At 44.6% G+C, this 20155-nt stretch overlaps 1 protein-coding gene across 1 annotated transcript in view; it reads right to left on the bottom strand.

Annotated features, from left to right (window-relative positions):
- EXD3 (exonuclease 3'-5' domain containing 3) overlaps positions 1-17036 on the bottom strand; it is a gene marked incomplete at both ends in the record, with an annotated part of 51254 nt that extends 34218 nt beyond the window's left edge. The window contains 5 exons of the mRNA XM_008948652.1: positions 5565-5603; positions 8366-8439; positions 15369-15469; positions 16291-16430; positions 16983-17036. Coding sequence (XP_008946900.1) covers positions 5565-5603; positions 8366-8439; positions 15369-15469; positions 16291-16430; positions 16983-17036 — 408 coding nt within the window. The remainder of the gene's footprint in view (positions 1-5564; positions 5604-8365; positions 8440-15368; positions 15470-16290; positions 16431-16982) is intronic.
- Between the last annotated feature and the right edge of the window lie 3119 nt (positions 17037-20155).

Raw genomic sequence — 20155 nt, 5'->3', positions numbered from 1 at the left:
GCCATAAATACTAACAAGGGACTGCACACAACGGCTGGTTAAGCTCGTTTTGGTTTCTACCTTCCAGGAAAACAGCCAGTCTAGGTTTGACATCTGAGTGATGAAATCCATTATATCCCTGAATAAACAGTGCACTCAAACACACAGCAAAAGATAATTTGACATGCAGACTTATACTGACAGACACGTCGTTTACTAATCACCTCCTGAATATCATTCCCATTTGCATTGCACAGATTGCTTAACTCCCTACAGATATTAAGTTCCATCCACTACAGGGATGTTGCTGTACTCGAAACAATCCTGAGTCGATTTAAAACCCTGCCTAAACTCAGGAATCCCAGGGAAGGACACTAGATGTGGGTATTTGCAAAGTGACCTTTTTGACCTCATGTCATTATTAAAGATTCCCCAGAGCAGGATTACTGGCCAGGTGTTCTGGCAACAAAAACTTGACAAAAATAATTGCATTCTGCCCTTCAAATTCCCCTTAAAAAATCACCTCTTTGAGCAGAACAGCTATTACATTTTATTCCAGAGGTACTTAAAGTTTAATTGAGGTCAAAACGGTCCTGTACAGAAAGAGTGCATTAGGATCCTGGCATCAGTCAGTGAGGATGTTTGCCATTTAGAAATTAATTGGTTAAATAACTAGGACTACATCAACTCCTTGCTGTAGTGTAAGATAATTTACACCTATTAAAGACCAGGAATTGTCAAAGTTTTTCAAATAAGTTACACATAAAGGAGGGCACTTTACTTTTACACCTTCTGTTTGGGCAGATTTCCAAATATTATCTGCAAAGTAGCATAATAATCCTTCAATTTTAGTGGAACTAGAGTTATACATTTGCTACGAATTACTAGCACCTCACCCTTGGTCACCCAGAGAACAGGCTGGCACAGTGTTTGATTTTCATGGTCAGAAATGTGAAATTAAATAAGTTATCTCACTGTCACAGCTGGAGAAGGAGAGGAGATTGGCCTGCACTGAACATGTGAACAGCTGGCTCCAGGGTTCATCTGCTTCCTTCTGGGGCAAGACCAGAGCAGCCTGAATAGCTGTGAAACAGGGGCCTGAAAAAAGCCAGGGCTGCTCTACGAGGGGTTAGAGCCCCAAGTCGCAGGGGGCAAAATGAAGGACAGAGTGGTTCCAACCATCAGCTGGCTCGATGAGTGCCCAAAGAACAAGTAACACCTTTTCAAACACAAGTGCTTTTTCTGAGCATTAGCTTTGGAAGGGTTTAAGATTTTACATTTGAGAAACTAAGGGACAGTTTCCCCTGTGCAAACACTCGCCCAGACAGCCTTTGGATTCAGCAACAAGAGGCCTTTGGCTCAAGGTCAGTAGAAATGGAAGCACCACTTCTACCACTTCACTTCCCCAGAGACCTTGCAAAGCAGGTGACTGTAACACTGTCAGTCCTAAATCACCTAATGGGCTTCAACCCTTTCAAAGACCAACCTGAGTTATTGCCCCAAACCAAGAGCTGTGTGGCTATGCACCATCACCCTGCTCTGCTCCGTGGCAGCAGGAACCTCCTAGCAGCAAGTCCAAACACACACACGGATACTTCTTGGACCAAAGCACCCCCAGATAACATTTTAAACTGTACCAAATGCTTAACTCTGCTGCAGTTAAACTATTCCCTACAAAAATAGCCTGGATGTTACAATCCTTGAGCAAGTGTGTGCCTTCTGGGCTCTAGCTGTTCAGAAATACCCATAATATTCTGTCATTCCCCCTGCACAACTACACCAGCCTTTCCTTCTCAAGCTGAGACTGTCTCCTGCAGGTGGCATCAGGGCCTCAGAGCTTCCCAGCTGCTCTCTCCTGACACAGGTCCCACGTGGAACAGACCTGACCCGAAGAGGTGTGAGTGATGCCACGAGGGCTTTGGCACTGATCACCCAAGCTGGGTCTGGAAGGGCACAACTGCAAAATGACCCCTAAAACATCAGTGAGAATGCTACACACTGCAGCAAAACACCAGACCCTCCAATTCTCAAGCCCTCTGTTAAACCAGGAGAATTTCAGAATTTCAAAACACAAATGTCTGGTGGTATCTGACATGTCCTTGAGCTCCAGCTGCCACCCAAGAAGTGAGTGCTCCCTGGTAGGTCCCATGTCATACTGCCAAAGTCAGGCAAGTATCTCAGGTACTGTCTGACAGCAAGAATGCTGGCAAAGGTGACGTTCACATTCAGAGCTGCTTCCTTACTATGCTCCTTACAGATATTCTTGTTGCTCACTTTTTGAAGGCTTGGCAGATGATTGAAAAATGCCTTTCACACTTTTAGTCTCAAAATTATTTTGTCCTGTGGAATTTCCAGGGAAACATCAGCACTTGATAACCCTCTCTTGCTGCTGGCCAGGTGCTCTCTGCAGTCACTGCCAGCACGACCCTTCCTGACCACATCTCACCTGTGCTGTGTATGGGCTGCTCTGTGGTTGCTCTACCCAACTCCAGCAGCTTCATGCAGCTGATGAAAAATATGCAGCATGCAAAAATGGAAGCAGAAGGGCACACAGAAAAGCAGACAACTGGCTCATGTTCTTTTTCTCCTGCCTATCTCCCATCAACACCCTCCACACCTTCCCCTCTGCTTGTGAGGACAGGTACGTCTGTGGTTCCGTGCAGCTCAGTTAGGCGAGGAGTGAACAGTGCTGCAGCTGGCACTGCACAGAGCAGCAGGGAAGAGGACTCCTCCCTCTGCCCTCCAGGCAGCTCTGCCAGGAGAGGATGATACAAACTGTAGCTCTGCTGGGCTAGCCAGGCTGCCAACAGACAGTTGCAATGAGGGCAATTCCCTAGGGGATGAAGGTGTTTTTTAATCCCTTTGCTTTTCCTCCTGCCTCCTCTGCCTGCCCACAGCTGCCATCCCTGCCTGGAGCTGCCATCCCTCCCCATGGTTTCCATCCCTGCCCAGAGCTGCCATCCCTGCCTGTGCACCTACAGCCTGGACAGCAGATCAGCAGTGCAGGCGCTGGCACAAGGATGGAGCAAAACCAGTTTGCTACGGGGATGGAAACAGGTTTTTTTGGCCCCACAATTAACTCCAGAGCTCCTGCCTTCTGTAGGAGCAGTCAGGATCACACCTTCGATTCATCCCACAGGGCAAGAACAGGAAAATTCTGCACTTGTGCTGCTCAGGGAGGACAAAAAGTTGTCACAGCCCAGAAATGTCTGTCACCTGCCAGACCAGAGGTGACAGGAACAGCACTGCTGGCCCACGCAGGCCACCAGCACTCCTGACACCTCCACAGCTTCAGTCCTCTCTTACAGCTGAGCACAGAGCTAACAAAACTGGGCTTTAAACCCATTAGGACTTTGAACCTCTTCAGACTGAAAACTGAAAAAATGATCCAAAACTTCTGCCTGAGGATTTGCTGTTGTGAAGTACATGTGGGGTTTTGGTTCCCATTCTCCCAGGTGACCCTGAGGTCACACTGCATCCCATCCTCTGCCTCCCACCCATGTCTTCAATACTGCACTGCCAGGCAGGGCATGGGAGATACAAACTGTCTGTGAGCCTGAGCTGAACGTGTGAATGGGGGACACAGCACACAGGACAACTCTCTCCAGCTCTGCAAAGAACCTAATGGAATTTTTTGGTCAAAACATATCAGGTCATAGGTGAAACACCCAGTGGAAAATTGAACCTTTCCCTCATCTAAAGCCCAGCCTCTCAAAAACAGAGTGCTGGATAACCTTAGTGTTTGCACTGAAAACCAGAACTGGCTCCTCTGTAACTTCTCTTTTGCTCAGTGCAGCCGTGCCAGCAGCATGCAGCAGCAGCCTACCTGCACATGCCATGCTGCAGCTTCCTCCAGATGCACAGGCACAGATTCGGATCGCTTTCAAGTGATGCCAAAGGCAGTAATCTCTGATAGCACTGGGAGCCAGGACTGATAACAGGCAAGTTTAAGCACTGCTCGTGTGATAATTACGTAGTTGTCAAAAGTATATAGGTTGGCAGCACACAGAAAATACAAAGTTTGGAATACTTGGGGAAAGCAAAGACGACCTCCTACCACAGCCCACCATGCGACCGAGGTCTGTGCAGTTCTCTAGGGAGCTGTCTAACCAGGCCCCAAACAAGCTGTTTCCAGAGAGCATCTGTTCCAAAGCCTCCTGACTCCAAAGCAATGGACATGACCTGCAATCATGTGAGTTAACAGGGAGGTTTTTCCCAAACCCCTTCACTGTGCACACCGAAGGACCTCCAGAAGTTGCGACAAAGACGTCCACCACAGTTTCATGGTGAATCCCATCTCAGGTCTTGAGAGAGCAAGGCATTTGTGCTGGCCTTTAAACTTGTGAGAATCAAAGGGAACCCCTGAAAAGTTCTTTCACCAGATAAGATCACTGAGCTCAAGAAGCAAGGCCCCTTTTCCTCACAGAGTCTGGCCTCTCAGATGGGTATGATAAACTATACACAAAAGTTGAATATTCACCACTGAAAACATTCCATAAGTTTATTAGTTGCCATGAAGTGCTGCTGGGCATTTTATCAATAATCTCTGTCTTAAAAAACACACATCCTGATGCTTATTGAATTGTTCTTTTTCCTGCTGCCCCATGAAAGAGAGAATAAACATCTCATGTTTAAAATTCAGCTGGTGTGTACAGACAGTGCCTAAGAATTCAAGTGCATGAGATCATTAGTCACCAGACTGGCTTGTTACCACTCAAAGGCCTCCCCTGACCATTCAGAAGGGTTTTCAAAGGCAGACTGCAGCCACGGTCAGAAATCCTTAATGGTGGCAGAATTCAAACTGGGAGGAGTTACAGAAAAGAGGCAAACACTCACCATGAGGCTGCAGCTCCACTGGGATATCACAGATACAAATAATCACTGATGGTCTGTCACCACAGAATTTCTTGATACTTCATTGTCACATGTGTATCATGTGGACTGACGGTTGGACTTGATCACAGAGGTCTCTTCCAACCTTAATGATTCTATGATTCCATGATTGTAACATCAGGCCAAAACATGGTTGCCTGAACTCTCCCCTTTAAACACCAAGAAAAAAACCCAGCCACTGCTACCTCTTCTTCCTGTGCTATCAAAATCACTTGTGTCCTACAGCACAAGACGTAGATATCACAGTATCTAACAGTCACCTCAAAAACCTGTTGAAAATTATCAGTGAAGCATCCAGAGGGAATCTAAGATTTGTCCTGATTTACTCACATGCCTTCTTAGCTTCCTGAAGAGAAATCTCTTCTCCTCCTTTGTTGTAATTAACCAACATAAATATTTGCAGTGTACACTTACAAATAAGTGTATGAAAGTAAAAGAATGTACTTGATAATCTCATCTAAATGCTCCAGCCAAACTATAGTATTTTTAAAGACATAACAGGAATTAAAACATAAGTTTTCTTCCTTGCTTTTCTCTGCATGTACTATTTTATTACATGCTTACAAAGTTATAAGAAAATGCACAATTGTAACAGTAGGACTACAAAATCCAGAACTGGATGTTCCAAACATCTTAAAATAATCTCCAAGCAAATCACCCTGAGAAAATGGGAGAGGGAAATCCACACTCACCTGAACGTGATCTGTCCAGTTCTCCTGACTCATGGTTTTCTGAAAAGACAAAATTACTTCTGAGCTGTTTTAGAAAAGGGAGAATGCTACACACAAGGTGAAATTTAACCCACCACCTTACACACTGGCATCAGCTGTGCCTGAGGAATGCCTTCTGGAGCACACTGAAACCTCTGTTTCTCGTGTGCCACCAGAGTGGGCATGGCAGAAACACAGCTTAGATGAAGTCATTCAGACAGCAATTCAGACAGCACATGAGACCAAAGATTCCTATGCCATCAAAGCACACTGGCAATGCCCTCACACAGCAGCAGCCCTAACCCTCCTTCTCACCCAGAGCTGGGTCCTGGGCTCCTCTGCAGAAAACTGATCACCTGAACAACACTTTGCAAAGTGCAGCAGCACTTCTGAGTGCCTCAAAGCTCACCTTGTGCTCCTGCAAGGATGGAGCCACCTCTGAGCAAAGCTGCAACAGGCATGGGTCACTGCTGCTGCCTTTACCTCAGATTTGCAATATGTTCATAGATGGTTCACCTCAGCAGCTAGCCCAGCAGAGAGCCATCTCCACAGGCTCTAGGAAAGAAAATGATCCCAGGGATCATCTGCAAGGCTGAGCCTTCAGCATATAAAAGTACAAAGTTCTCAACAGACATAACATGAAAAATCCTCTGGAATCATGAGGTCTGGGAAAAGAAACTGAAGAGTTAATATCCCCGTTCCAATGTAGTTCAGAGCCAGGCTTGGGGACAAACCTGGGACAGGACCTACTCTCCACTCTGCCAAGAACAGGCTGCATGAGGCTGACCAGCCACCGAGGCCTGAGCTTCACCCCAACTCCTGGCAGAGGTAACAATGATCACTGCTGCCACTTCTGTGGAAAGGTACAAGAGCAAACAGGGAGCAAGAGCCTCAAAGGAAACATTTTTGAGATATACAAGCATGTAATTTAAATACTAGTGAGATAAAGGAGCCATTTAATCAGACCTCATACACAGCTGAGAATGGTAAACAGAGAACACCAAAGAGCTCTCAGAAGAAGGGACTGTGTCCAGAAACAGCTGCCAAATGTACCTTAATGGAAGTAACTGGCCAGCTTGGATACTTTAAATCAAGCAAATACTCCAAAACAAAGGAAGTGGAAGGCCAGAGAGAGCAGAACATCAGATCAGGAATCCATTCCACTCTCCTAAATAAATACACCTGTATAAATGCTTTCTGCTCTCTCACTGAGGATGACCCAGCTCTCTAGATTGATGTCATCCATCATTAAAGCTCTAAGATGCAGGAGGCTGCAATGCTCTATCCTCACCAGGTCTTCTGTCAGTGGATCTGGCAGGCAGCAAAGACAGATCAGAGCCTTCACGGGTGGATCAGGAGGTCATGGAAGGAGGCCTGGCTGTGCCAGAACAGTGTCAGCAGATCACCACCACTCCACCTCATATTTGTGTTCAAAGTGCTGGGGGGTGGGGGATCAGAAAAAAATCAGGCATCTGCCTTCTACTGTCAGAAGATCAAAAGAATCCTCTTTTGAGCAAAAGAACAGGCAATTCTGGAAAAGGTGTCTCATTTCCTGAAAACTGGCTCTTTGAACACTGGATCACTGGTACTGTAGGAACATCTGAACAACCTGCTGGGCTCTGTTAAAAGTGTTAAAAAAGGAACTGCAGAGAACACACTACTCCATGACTGGAAAATACAGCTTGGCAATTCAAAATTCAAGGTATTGAAACATTTTGCTATGTTACTCAGTCTCTTGTGGTCCTTGTCCTTCACAGTCCAGATGATAAACCTGGATACAAGTGTAAGCTGTTTCTTCCAGAAAAGGCAGAATAAAAACTTACTCTCAGCTGGTACAATCTGTCTCCAGGAAAGTGCAGTGATGAATGCCAGACCATCAAGAGAAGCACCAAAACTGCCCTGTTAACTAGAAGAGAAATGTGCTCCCCCATGCAGTGTGCTCAAGAGCATCCACAGGGCAGTGGCTTGGCTCCTGGCAGTGGAGGAGAAACCACAGTCACGTTTCAAGACTGTTCTGCTCCTTAGAAGGAATTAATGGCCTCTTATTTCTACAAACCCTCAGTGCCAGGACAAGTACCAATGTATTTGAAAGAGAATTTGTAGGCTGGACAAAAGTAAAGTTAGCACAAAGAGTGGAGAGTGGTTCAGTGCCAGGACAAGCACCAGTGTATTTGAAAGAGAATTTGTAGGCTGGACAAAAGTAAAGTTAGCCCAAAGAGTGGTTCATGAGCTGGAGGTACTACCATTTTGCTCAGCAGTAACATGGTTCTTAGCCCAAAAAAGTGTCTGTGGCAGGTTTGGGCCACACCTATCACAGCCAGACCACAAGCACCAAAGCAAAGTACCTCCAAAGAACCCAGCAATGTGGAATGTCTAAAACTCAGTGTTCTTAAAAAAACCCCAAACAACATGCAACTCTCCCCCAAACCTCTTTATCCTGTATGCTCCTGCTTGTTTGAGATGGCTGAGACAAACAACACACCACGAGTACTCCCTGATGTATCTACATGTGTCCCAGACCACTGCTGAGGACCCTGAGGTGACCAAGCACCCAGCTCTGGGCAACCCAGTCATTAGAACGTGAACAGACACACAAAGCATTCTCTCAGAGAAAAAAAACCAGGTCCAATGGCAGACCCAATGCATTTCTATACAGTAACCAGGACAATGAAAATTCACTCATATACTATCAATACATTTTAATCATATCAATTATGTTATTCAAAATGCAAAACACACAAAAAGCCTCATTCGCAGCCATGCCACACAATACAGAAACCTACCTCAACAAACCTCTTGTAAAAGAGGTAATTCAGAGTTCTCAGGTGCCGCTGGTTTATGACATTAGGGCAGAGAGCTAAAAGAAGGAAAAAGACATTTAAGTTTCCCACATAGCTGAACTTCCTTGAAGATTTACTGTCTAGACATTACAGTTTGCCTTCCCCAATTTCCACCGTGGTATGTGGAAGGCAGGATGCCATCACCCTTGGAACAATGAGGGACAGACACACACATTGTCAGCTTATCTCAATTATAAACTGTTATTTACACCTCCAGCCAGGATCAGCAATGCTAATCCTCCCTTCTGATACCTCTGGTTCTGCCACCCTCCAACGATAAGATCTCCTTGCTGGTTCAATATGCTTCACAGCCAACGACTTCACACCTTTAATTAGGTAACATCCTTTTTGATGTAACTGGAACCTGTGCTGTTAATTGTGTTAACCTGTGCTGCACTGAAGCAATCTTGAACATGTTGCTCAGGATGTAAACCTGTGGCTAAAGTTTATCGGTAAAACACACATCCATGGAAGAGACTCCACATCCACACACAGAGGGAGGGGACTATGGTTCTGCTGAGCTAGCAAGCAAGAGTTGTTATTACTATTATTACTATCATCTGCATTAGATTTGCTTCATTACAACTGCAAAAGAAAAAAAGATCTTCACATAGCACCTTGTTTTGAAATCCAGTGCAAAGAGAGATAAATGCAGCAGATAAAACACATCACCTGGGATTAGCACACGTACCTGTCAGCTCTGGCTAGGTGCTGGTATGTGTGTGCAGGGAGAGAGCTACCCAGTGCCTGCACTGGGGTTTCAGTGGGTAAAACCAGCTCACCTGTAGTTGGCAGGAGCAGGACCAGCAATCAGAAATGGTAATAAAAACCAGTAAAGTGAAAATTCTCTGCAGCCTCCCTTGAATCAGCGTGGAGCTGGGGAAACCAGTGTTACCACCTCTCCGTGCCCCACACACGCAGTGCCCGAGGATGGAAAACTGAGAGCATGAAGAAAGATGCCTTTGGCCCTGGAACCAGAGGGATGTGCACTGATGTACCACTGGTTACTGCAGCTTCTCTTGAAGAATCACTTCATAACTTCAACATTTCCATCTCAAGCAGAAATGTTTAAAGCTGTTAATTGTTAAATCAGTCTTCCACAGTGTGAAAACATATTCTTGTCCTCAAAGGATCTGAGGAAATTGTTCCAATTAGCAACATATTATGCCAATAAATATAGTGGTATTTCCTCCAGATATTACCCCAATACCTGCAGGAAAGATCATCAGCTCATGGAAAGCAACACTCTTTAAAGAAGGTAGGAACAACATAAAGATTTATAATATCACCACCTAACTTAAAGATTTCAAAGCACTTCAGAAAGAAATGCAGCGTGACTGCTCTAGGTCACCCAAAAGTGCCACCAAATGTTTTTTTCTTTGAGCTTCTAGAGGAAATATCCAGAACATGGGGCTTGGCAGAACTGAGGGATTTTAAGTGCCCAGCTATCTGTGTGGAAAGTAGGACAGAGGAACATCGACAGACTGGCATATTTTTGAAGGCACTGGTGACATTTTCCATTCTGATGGAGCAAAACAACTGAGTTTGAAGCCAGTTTTCTATATTGCATTGCAAATACCAGAGAAGGACTAATGGAAAATGTGAGGATGAAAAGTAACTTGGTGAGAGAGATAATGACATGAAGAGTTCAGCGCTTTAAGGAAAGGAAAAACAGCAGAATGGAACAACAAAATGGACTTCAATAAACTCAGAGAACTGGCAGGTAAGATTTCCTGTGAAAGTAATTTATAAGGGGAAAAGGAGTTAAGAAGAGCTGGCAATGGAAAAATTCAAAGTAAGAGAGTTAACTGCTAAATCAGAAGCTTTTATTGATCTCAATCACAAGAAGGAATTTAAAAGAATGTGGATCACACACATACAAAAGAACAGCACAAACACACAAATTCTGAAAGCTCAAAGTAAAACGTGAGATGCATCTACCAAAAGCCATAAAGGCAAGAGAAATTCCATATAGACTCTTGCAGGAAAAAAACAACCAAACCCCAAGAAAAACCTAATGGCAAGGCTAGAGAAGAACTGGCTTAAGTTGTTTAGGAGATGGTAAACTTGGAGGTCTTTAAAAACAGGTCCCACATTCCAAATATATCAGAAAAAGCAGAAGGAGCTTCTTCAGCTTTGGGGTGAGGTTCTCACAGGTGGCACTGCAGAGTCTTTGCCAGATCTCTTCCCTGCAGTTTCATGACCCCCTACACCTCACATCTGCAGAAACCAAAGTCCTTCAGGACAGATCAACATACTCAAGGTCAAACACCTAGCTGAGTGAACAGGAGTCTGAGCTCAGGTCTCCTGAGCCAAAAATCAGTGTCCTGTTGGCTGAGGCGAAGAAAATGTCCTAAGCTTTTCAGAACAGGGACCGTCCTTCTAGTCAGTGTTTGTCCAATGGAGGTCTGGGATGATGACAGGGTTGTGGAGCACCAGGGGAATACAAATGATATAATATTATGAAAGCACCTCTTTGAGCATGTGTTAACTCTTAACCTGACAGTTGCACCACAACAGTGCTTCATCTGAACTACATTTCACATCTGGGACTGACTCAGAAACAAGAATTCCAGCCTGCTCTCAGCCATTAGCAGAGTTAGTGTCTATCAGCAACACAGAGGAAGTAAAAATGAAACCCATTTGTCACGAAGGGTACGAAACCTGCAACACACACTTATTTCACTCATGTAACTTCAGTAAGATGTGTCTACTAGGGACGTGATGCAATATATTTCTAGGTGTGGTGCGTGGTTACCACTCCCAGGGGACACACGATGCCACCTGAGCTGGGATGGGGACCCAATCCTCTACACTGCCCTGAGAGCTTGACTTCCATTTACAATGAGACTCCTTCACCCTGTCCTGGCAGAACACACAAAGCATACTTTGTTTAAGGACAAAGTAAAGGAGCCTTCTTTTAATAAAATCAGGGTACCTGAAACGTTAGAGGCTTTTACCCTGGTGCTGCTAAGGACTGCTGGGGAATCTGAGGAGAAGCAAGCTGTGCCTTAGTCTCTCAGTGTGTTATGAGATTAGTCCCTAAATGTGAATTAGTGGAGCCTCAAAGATGCATTAATACCTCTCATAAAATGCTCTGTGCCACTACAGATCAGGATCAGCACTCCTCAGGAAGGTGAAACAGCAGAAGCCCCAGACTACCCCCAAGCTCCTGAGCTGCTAGATTTGCTGCCTGGAGCTCTGGGTGACTGGAGAAAGAACAGAGCACAGCACAAGGGTTTCGATCTATACCTGAAGGAAAAAAAGCTCTGGTGCACTGCTTAGACACGTGTCTGGATACGCTGAATTCATGCTCATAACTGCAAGGGTGGTGTCAGCTTTTCCAGGGAAATCCTGGAGCTGCTGGCAAGTTTGCCTTGGTCTAGAGGAGATCATATTATACTGCCTGTACTTCAGCAGACAAAAATGTAGCTGAGAAGGTAAGGGCCCAGGAAGGACCCTGGAATGTTCAATCCCTTCTTCAGCACCTTGACTCTGCAGCCACCACAACCTCAGGAATGGATGACCCCTGTCTTCTGGTGCCTAAGCCTACATGTTCTTCTCAGTCACAGTCCTACACAGAGATGTGCTAGTACTTAACACAAGAGCTAAAAAAACTCTGAAGGAGGATCACTATGGAAGTAGGGGGAACAACCCTTGTAAAGCAAATGCAAAGGGAGGGAGTAGCTTTCTGCTCTGTTCTAACACAGGAAGGTAAAAACATTGGACTTTTTCTCCTTCCAAAGGCATTTCTGTGGAGTTGTAGCTGTCATTCCACTCTCTAATAAAGCACCTTTTGGAAGTGCCCGGTGTAGACACCACGAGTCCTGCTGGAGCTCTCCCTGGTGACAGCCCTGCACTGTGCTCGGCGACCTCGCAGCCCTGGTGAGGGCTGAGGACAGTTGTGACCTACCTGAGGAGAGGCAGGGACTGCTGAGCAGCCCTCGTCTGCCCTCTGCTGCCCCAGCGCCCGCGGAGTCACAACGCTCCATCTTGCACATCAGTTCTGGGGCTCGGTAAGGAAGATTCACACCGAATTGAAATGAAAGGTTAAACTAAAAGGATAATCCGGTGGTCAAATGAAGAGAAACATTTCCCTGAGTTTATGCTAAAGAAACGATTTTAAGACTATGGTAAAAATATGCTGATAGCACAGCAACAGGACAATGACAACTGCTCCCTGTGTGTTCAGCTACCATCTATTTTCTATCAACACCACTGCCTTATTGCCACACAGACCTAAGGCTCAATAGATGAGGTCAGTCAGACTTTTTAGAGTGGTATTGTTTCTACCTCATACCAATGAATTTTCAATGAAAATTGCCACTGAACTTTCTGTGGAATACTGGCTGTCGAAAAACTCCACAGAAAATAGACTCAACCATTTCAAACCTAGGTAGAGTCTGTTCCCTCATCTCTGAGAACTGTTTTGACTGAATCTTGCATCTGTATATCTAAGTCAATCTCACAGGGTCTCCAAAGAGTATTAAGTAATTAGTGGGCAAAAACTACAAGCTCGTTAAACCAGAGCATGTTGACCCATGTGTGAGAAAGGACTCTATAAAACTCAGCTTCCTCAATCACATACCATTTCTGCCCAACTCCTTCCTTCCCCAATAAAGCTAATTAAATGGAACCCACACACAGTTTATTGGGACACCATTGGGACTCAGCAGAAAATCCTCCAGGTACCATGCAGTGTTTTGTGTGTTAACAGGAATACAGTTCAGAAAAAGGTGGATTAATCTAAGATGATGGCTTCTGGACCCCTGGGGTTCCAGATCTTTTTTTATATTGGGCCACCTTCTATCTCACTCTGAAATTTAAGACTGGCAGTTTCAATAACTGTTTCAAATCCCAGTGGCTGATCCACAGCTAAGTTTTGCTTAGCACTCAGTGAAATTTACTGCGAGTGGCTACGAGTGAGCTCGGGTACTGAAATATGAAAGTAGATTTGAACTGCAAGAACTGAGTCACATACAAGTTTGCTTTCTCATACCAAGAAACCTTGTCCTCCTCCAGCCTTTCTCACCAAAAGCCACTTCCCTCTTCTGCTGCCGCTCTCAGCCTCTTTCAGCAAGTAAGAGCCACGAGTGAAGAAGAGACAGAATGCAGCAGAAGACTGTGGCATCAGACAAGCCCACATTCAGGTTAGGTAACAAGAAGTGTGATTTTTACCTCATTGTTAGCTTTTGTGGAGCTGCCCAGAACAAGAGAAATTAGGGGTTCTTTTAGTCTGCGCATTTTACCTACCCTGCTGCCTTGTTGTATAGTCTTTCCTCACTGTCAAATTTACTTCCACTAAAGAATGCAGAAAGAATACCCAGAAATTCAGAGGAAGGGAGGGGAAAGAAGTGGGAAGAAAAGAAAAGCCATGTTATTCCAGCTGCCACCATTTCCCAATTCAGTTCACACAGAACCAGGGCTAAGGCAGAAGTTCCTCTGCAGGCTTTCATTCCCTTCCAAAGCACTCCAAAAGAGACTAAGATGGCCACACTTCACCAAAGTGTGAAGTCCTGCTCTGAATTACGTGTGATGTTATGTATAAAATAAACACCTACTTTCATATCTGGGGCAATAAGGGTCATTGAACACTGGTTTTAGTCACCCCAAGTGTAGCATCTTGTCTCAATCAGTAGCCCATACCCCCTTTGACATTGACAACCTTCTCTAGCAAGTGACTTATCCTGCACTGTAGACACTGCAGTCTGCATAAGATAAATCACTCTCTGGAACCTCCTCGCCAGTGAATGTGTTGTGGAGGACCAGCAAGATTTGGCCATTACTACAACATCTGGGACATCATCACCAGGTTGAGGCACATGAGCATCCCACAGACAGCATCAGCTACATACTTCTCTCCTACTTTCTTTTTTTTGTTTTTAATTTCTCAGGATTTTGCACATGAACAGTTATATCATTTCACAGTGAATATCATATCCTTGGTATATACTTCATAAGGAAACAGGAACAACTCAATTCTCTTTACAGATCATAAAAGCCAACAGAGCCTACTGAACAACCAACCTTGTAAAGGAAGAAATATTACTGGAGACTAGTAAACTCCTGGGAAGGTTTTAGATTCTAAATAAATCACCCCCCATGTGTCTTGGCTTTCACACCAACATGCAATTTAATTATATTTACTTATCCTCCAGTGAGGGTTTGTAAGGATTATCTTATTAAATTTTGAACACCAGTCTGAAGATGTGAAGATTACTATGCCATATAGTGTTGCTGCCAGGTATAATAAGCCCACAATTTGTGGTTAGAAAGCACTTTTCAGTCCAAGAAAAGAGAACCGCATATCTTGGGCTGATGAGGGAAAGCTTTGCATGGTAAAACCTAACGGTGCACCTAAGGGTGTCTGATGCAAGGTCCCAGAGAGAAGATAAAAGCATCAACAGTCCCCACTATCAACCAAAGCAACACAAAGCAGATTTTGTTAGATAACTGGTAGTGAAGCAGATCTACTGTGAGGCTGCAAGAGCCTTAAAATCCCCTACCACCAACCTTAGGTTATGCGAAGAATACAAAGGGCTGTGAGGCTCTTGCTTCCCCAGGGTTATCTCTTCCCAGCTGACGGACCCATAACTCAAGAAAACAGATCCCCAGATGAATAATGACTTGCCTCTTATGTGAGTGGAATGGAGTCATAACTCAAAGCTGACCATCATGTGTTTATGTAGAGCCATTCTGAGGTCAAGATTTATTTCATATCATGGAAGAAGCAGCCTATTAGTCACAAGCACTTCATTCCTCGACAGGACAAAGTGATAATTCCCATAACTTACCAGCTTTGCTTTTCAGTATCATTAATTAAACCTTGAAACTCGCCATGATAAATTACAGCAGAGATCCCTTGCTGAACATGGAAAAAGACAAATTGACTTCATCTGTTCTTTATTGATGAGATAACTGCACTCCCTGTTGCAATGTCACATACCTGGATCCACGTTAAATCGCTCCAGGAGCCTGAAGACCAGCTTGCTTAGCACTTTGCGGTTAAACTTATCTGGTTTGTATCTGGGCAGGCCTTGATATTGTCTGTAAGCAATTAAACAAAATCAGAAAGAAACATCCATGGAGTCACCTGAAATATGTTTCCCAAATAGCAGGTATTTTACAGTAGAAGTATGAGGGTTTGCTAGGTGTTGCTGAGAACAGTCCCCTACTTTTCTCAGCTTAAAGCAAGAAGTCAACAATACAACCACGCAAATTTCCCAGTCAATGACCAAAGCAAGACCAGAGGCTTATTTTAAAGAAAGGGAAAGTGAGCAATTCCCTCTCTTCTTCTTTCAGAACTGAGAATTCAGCTATTGGAGCTGTGCTATGAGTTTGTCAGTCACAAAGCCAACAGTACAGTCAGGAGCTATTCCAGCAAGAGGCAATTTATACATTGAAACACACACGACTATTTCATGAGTACATGAAGGTTAACCACTGGCATCTCTTGTTTTTCTGCCACTTCATCACAGTATTATCTTCCTGCAAAACCTGTACAACCGATACTGAAACTCACTCTTGTCTGCAGCAAAGCACGAGAGTCTGATTGCTACAGCCTCCTGGAGGAAGCTTTGATACTGTTCTATTGCTAAGATCTACTGCACAGCTCTCATTCTGCACTCTGGCCTCCTGGCAGGGACCAAGCATCTGTCAGTAGGAATGATACCTCTGTCTTATGGGCTGAGGCATTTGAGAAGGCTCTGGCACAGACACCAGAATTTCTCCTTTCTCAGCTGAAAAGTAAATATTTTGCACTCCCTCCACTATGGTGAAAAACCATCTCAGATAGACACCCCGAGAACATACTGTCTTCTGACAGCAAGTTGGCCCCAACCGTTTAGAAAGTCAACAAGTGTTTCTACCTTGTGATGTCTCTGATATTAAAATGAGGTTCACACCACGTGTCCAGGATCTGCAAGAGCCTGCTCTGGAGCTCAGGATATTCTCCCACATAGTCCTCCACCAAGTTAGTTTTATTCTGGAGCAGCAGCGGCGTGCACATCTAGGAGAAGAAGTGACATTTCAAGCACTGGACCCTGCCTCTGATCACCTTGTCCTGCAGACAGAGCGCTGCAGAACACAAGGGGCATGGAAGATGTCCATGACTGAAGCCTGGCCAAGGGCTGTGCCTCAGCCATGGTGAGCAAGTCCCAAGCCTCTGCTTACCCAGCCAGTGCTGCCCAAAGGAGCCCCCTGACATTTTCAACACAAACATTAGCCAAGGCAAAGGACGCGACGTGTTCAACACAAACGTTAGCAAAACTCCAAAATGATGTTAAACTGCAACACGGTGGTAACCACTCGTCAAGAGCACAGCTAGAATTTTTTAGAACAGTGGCTGCAGCTAGAAAAACAGGCCAGTAAGTGGTGGTAATGGGGTCTAACAATATACTCTGTCAATTCCCTAGAGGTAAAGGTACATTAGCAGTGTAGCAGCAGGGAATGAAGTAAAGCCTCAGGTGGAAGGCAGCACAACCTGGAGGGTCTTGATGGATCTCCTACTAAACAAAAGGTGGATCTGATGGCAGAGAAGCCTGCAGAGGAAATGACTCACCTTCTCCACATCTTGATCTGGCTGTAATTTTAGCTTAATACTCAGTATGGCTGCCTAGAAAATACAAAAAAAAGTTGTGTATTTAGAAGAAGAACACCACAGTGGATAAGTGGCATTATTCCTAAGTAAAGTACACATGCTATCATACAAATTTTTAATGTTTTAATTATTTCTGTTGAATTTTCAAATACAAACCATACAAACATTTGGCCATGTACATTCCATTTAGAAATGTATACCAACTCCAGCATCTTGTGCTGATGAGGAAGCTCTGCTCTGGTGAGCTCCAGTAACTCAGACGGCGAGAAGAACTGGCTCAGCCACTGTCTGTCCTGTCCCTGCTTGGTGATTACAGACATGAATTAAGATCTAACTGTGCATTGCTTGGGAGGTATATAAACTAATTAGGGTTTTAAGTAGTTAATAGTGTCTAATTTCTGCAGTGTGTGAGAATACTTGGATCTCAAATACAGAATAAGCATATAATGGCTTTCTTTAATGTAATGTATTGTTCCAGTAAATAGAGGATTAAGAGCAAGGAGGCTTCTAGTGCATTTCTGTGTTAGTAGCAATCTCATTGTGAAGGAGGTAACAAGGATGGTTTACATGAAGTGTCCTCGGAACTGCTTTGCAAAGTTAAGCTGTATTTCCCAAAGCAGTCATAAACAGTGTTGAAAACAACATCTCTGACCCCACCGCAGAATGCAGGAACACCGAGGGACAGCAGGACAGAGTGTGCAATCAGCTGAGTCCACAAGTGCCTTTTTACTGAGATGAGGCAAAAACTGTGTTAGAGCTTAGAGGAAAAGCTCTTCTCTTTGGTAAGTTTCTCTGCTACCTGTGATTGATTTTGCTTTGAGTAAAAGATCATGAAAATGACAGATTTGTTTGTCAAAATAGCTGCATTTTAGAACTGTGTTATTGGAATAAGTAAATAAACATAACACAGTAAAAAACATTCACTCCCCAAAGCACATGCAAACCTCATCATTACACTTCACCTACATGAAATCCTTACAGAAAAACTGAAACAGAAAGAGAAGGTTAAGTGGGGGTGGGAGCACACCTTAGAAGAACTTGGATTCTGTGATCTCTCCCAGCGTTCAAACGCCACCTCAACTGAACTCATCCCTGGAAGGAACCTCATGTTCTGCAGCCCCAGCCAAGCAACACAGACCAGCCCAAACAGCTCATCCAGCACTGCCCACAGCAGAAGCCACCACGCGTTACGTTCCTTCTGGGAAATTCAGGCATCCACTTCATCAGGCTGAGTGCACAACAGCAGATAACCCACACACTCCATTGGAGTTAAATCATTCCGCCTTGCTGTCCAGAAAGAACACAGCCCCAGTCACCAGTTGGAAAAGGTTAGGGTTTTTTTCCCTGTTTGTTTTGCTTTGGGTTTGGTTGGGAGGGGGTTTTTGGGGAGCAGGGGGTAAGACAAACACTGACAGTTGAGGCTTCATTCCCAAAAGAGCAATCAACAGAAGAGCTTTAAGTGACAAAAGCAGGAACTAACATTGGTGGGGTGACTGTAGACTACAAACAGTTAGTGAATAGAAAGGCACATTATCAATTCTCAGACCTGCTAAATCTTCAGCCAAATCTCTCTTATACCAGACTTTTTAACTATTCCACCTGTTTAGTGGCCAATATGCTGCTCTGCTCCATGAGCATCAAGTATCTCTTTGCTCAGATTAACAGACTGACATCACAAAATTCAAGATGAGTAATTTTTCTCAGCTCATATACAAGCTGGAGGTTGCTACTTCTGCCTGGGACCTGAAGAAGGGTTTGGGGTCTCCAAAGCTTTGGCAGTATTTTCCTCCCAGCTATCTCAGTTTGATGAATTAAAACCAAACCTCATTTTGCCATTTGATCTCATTAGTACCTTTTATTAAACAAGTAATCTGTCAGTTTTAATACACAAGCACACAACGGTTTCCCTAATAGCTTTTTAATGTTCACATGCATGTTCAGATTACCCTAATTGCAGCACTGTTATCTCAATGGCATGGGTTTATCTCCATCTCTGCTAAGTGTACCGGTGACTTAATGAGCTGAACACACGCTGTGTCAGGTCGGGTTTTCCTCCTGCAGAGGATGAACATTCAGCCTTGTACCAAAGGGTGTAGAGCAACGAATTTTCTTGTGGCCAACGCGTGGAGTGGAGAGACAACACCTTCAAACCCCATCCCTGGCAGACTCAGCTCACCCCCCCACTGCTGCAAGTCAGGAGGAACTTCAAGCAGATCGCACAAAGTGATTTTTGACACCATTTTACCATCAGCCAGCTAAAGTAGGTGACGGAGCAGTCAGACAAACTGTGGTGCTGGCAGGAAGGTCCCACAGCAGGGAGCACCATCAGCAGTGGGGCAGCAGTGTCCTCCACACGCAGAGCTAAAGGGGGAAGGAGAAGCATGACCTGAGTCCCAGCAAAAAAGAGCCACGCTGGATTGCAGGCTACAGTTACACGGGCTGGCTGAATAGGGAGGACAACTGAGATAAAATCAGCGTGTTTACAATAGGAATAATAAGAGAAGAGATATGAGTAACTGTAATAAAGATGAAAGTGTTTGACAGCTGCGTCTGCGGTCTCAGCTCAGAGCTATTTTAAGATTTTGTTTTGTTATTATCATGTTTTGAATTGTTTCGTTCCACAAACAAGTTTTGTGTAAAACGACCCTATTTTTAACAGTCTGTTTTCAGATGATAAGATCTCCAGAAAAGCAACACCTCATTGGGAGACTCGTTTTGTAGTTAGAAAACAAACCCTCCAATTAGGCAGACAGCATGCTGTTACCAAAAGGGTGAGAATCCCCCTCCCCAGCCAAGAAACACCCACTACCCCCTGTGCAGGCCTGGGAACTCCAAGCTGGGCTGGAAGACTGGCCAGGGTAGCTACCAGTTTGTAATGATGTTAATCCAACTGCAGATCTCAGACTCAGGCTGGATCAGCAGGGCACCACCAGTCCTGCGCAGCAGATGCCTTCACCAGCTCATCAGTAAGAGCAAGGAAAACAGCTAGGATGCAAGGAAATGGAAAAGCTCTGGGGTTTTTCAGTCTCTTTTCTGGTCAGGGTTTACCCACCCTCCCTCAAACTGTGCAGAGAACACAGACTAGTGGCACAAGTGGCCTTCTCACAAAAACACATTTCATACTTAGAGAGTTT

Source organism: Merops nubicus, unplaced genomic scaffold, assembly GCF_000691845.1.
Source record: "Merops nubicus isolate BGI_N331 unplaced genomic scaffold, ASM69184v1 scaffold17461, whole genome shotgun sequence".
Classification (NCBI taxonomy): Eukaryota; Metazoa; Chordata; class Aves; order Coraciiformes; family Meropidae; genus Merops; species Merops nubicus.
This window is presented reverse-complemented; position numbering and strand designations above follow the sequence as displayed.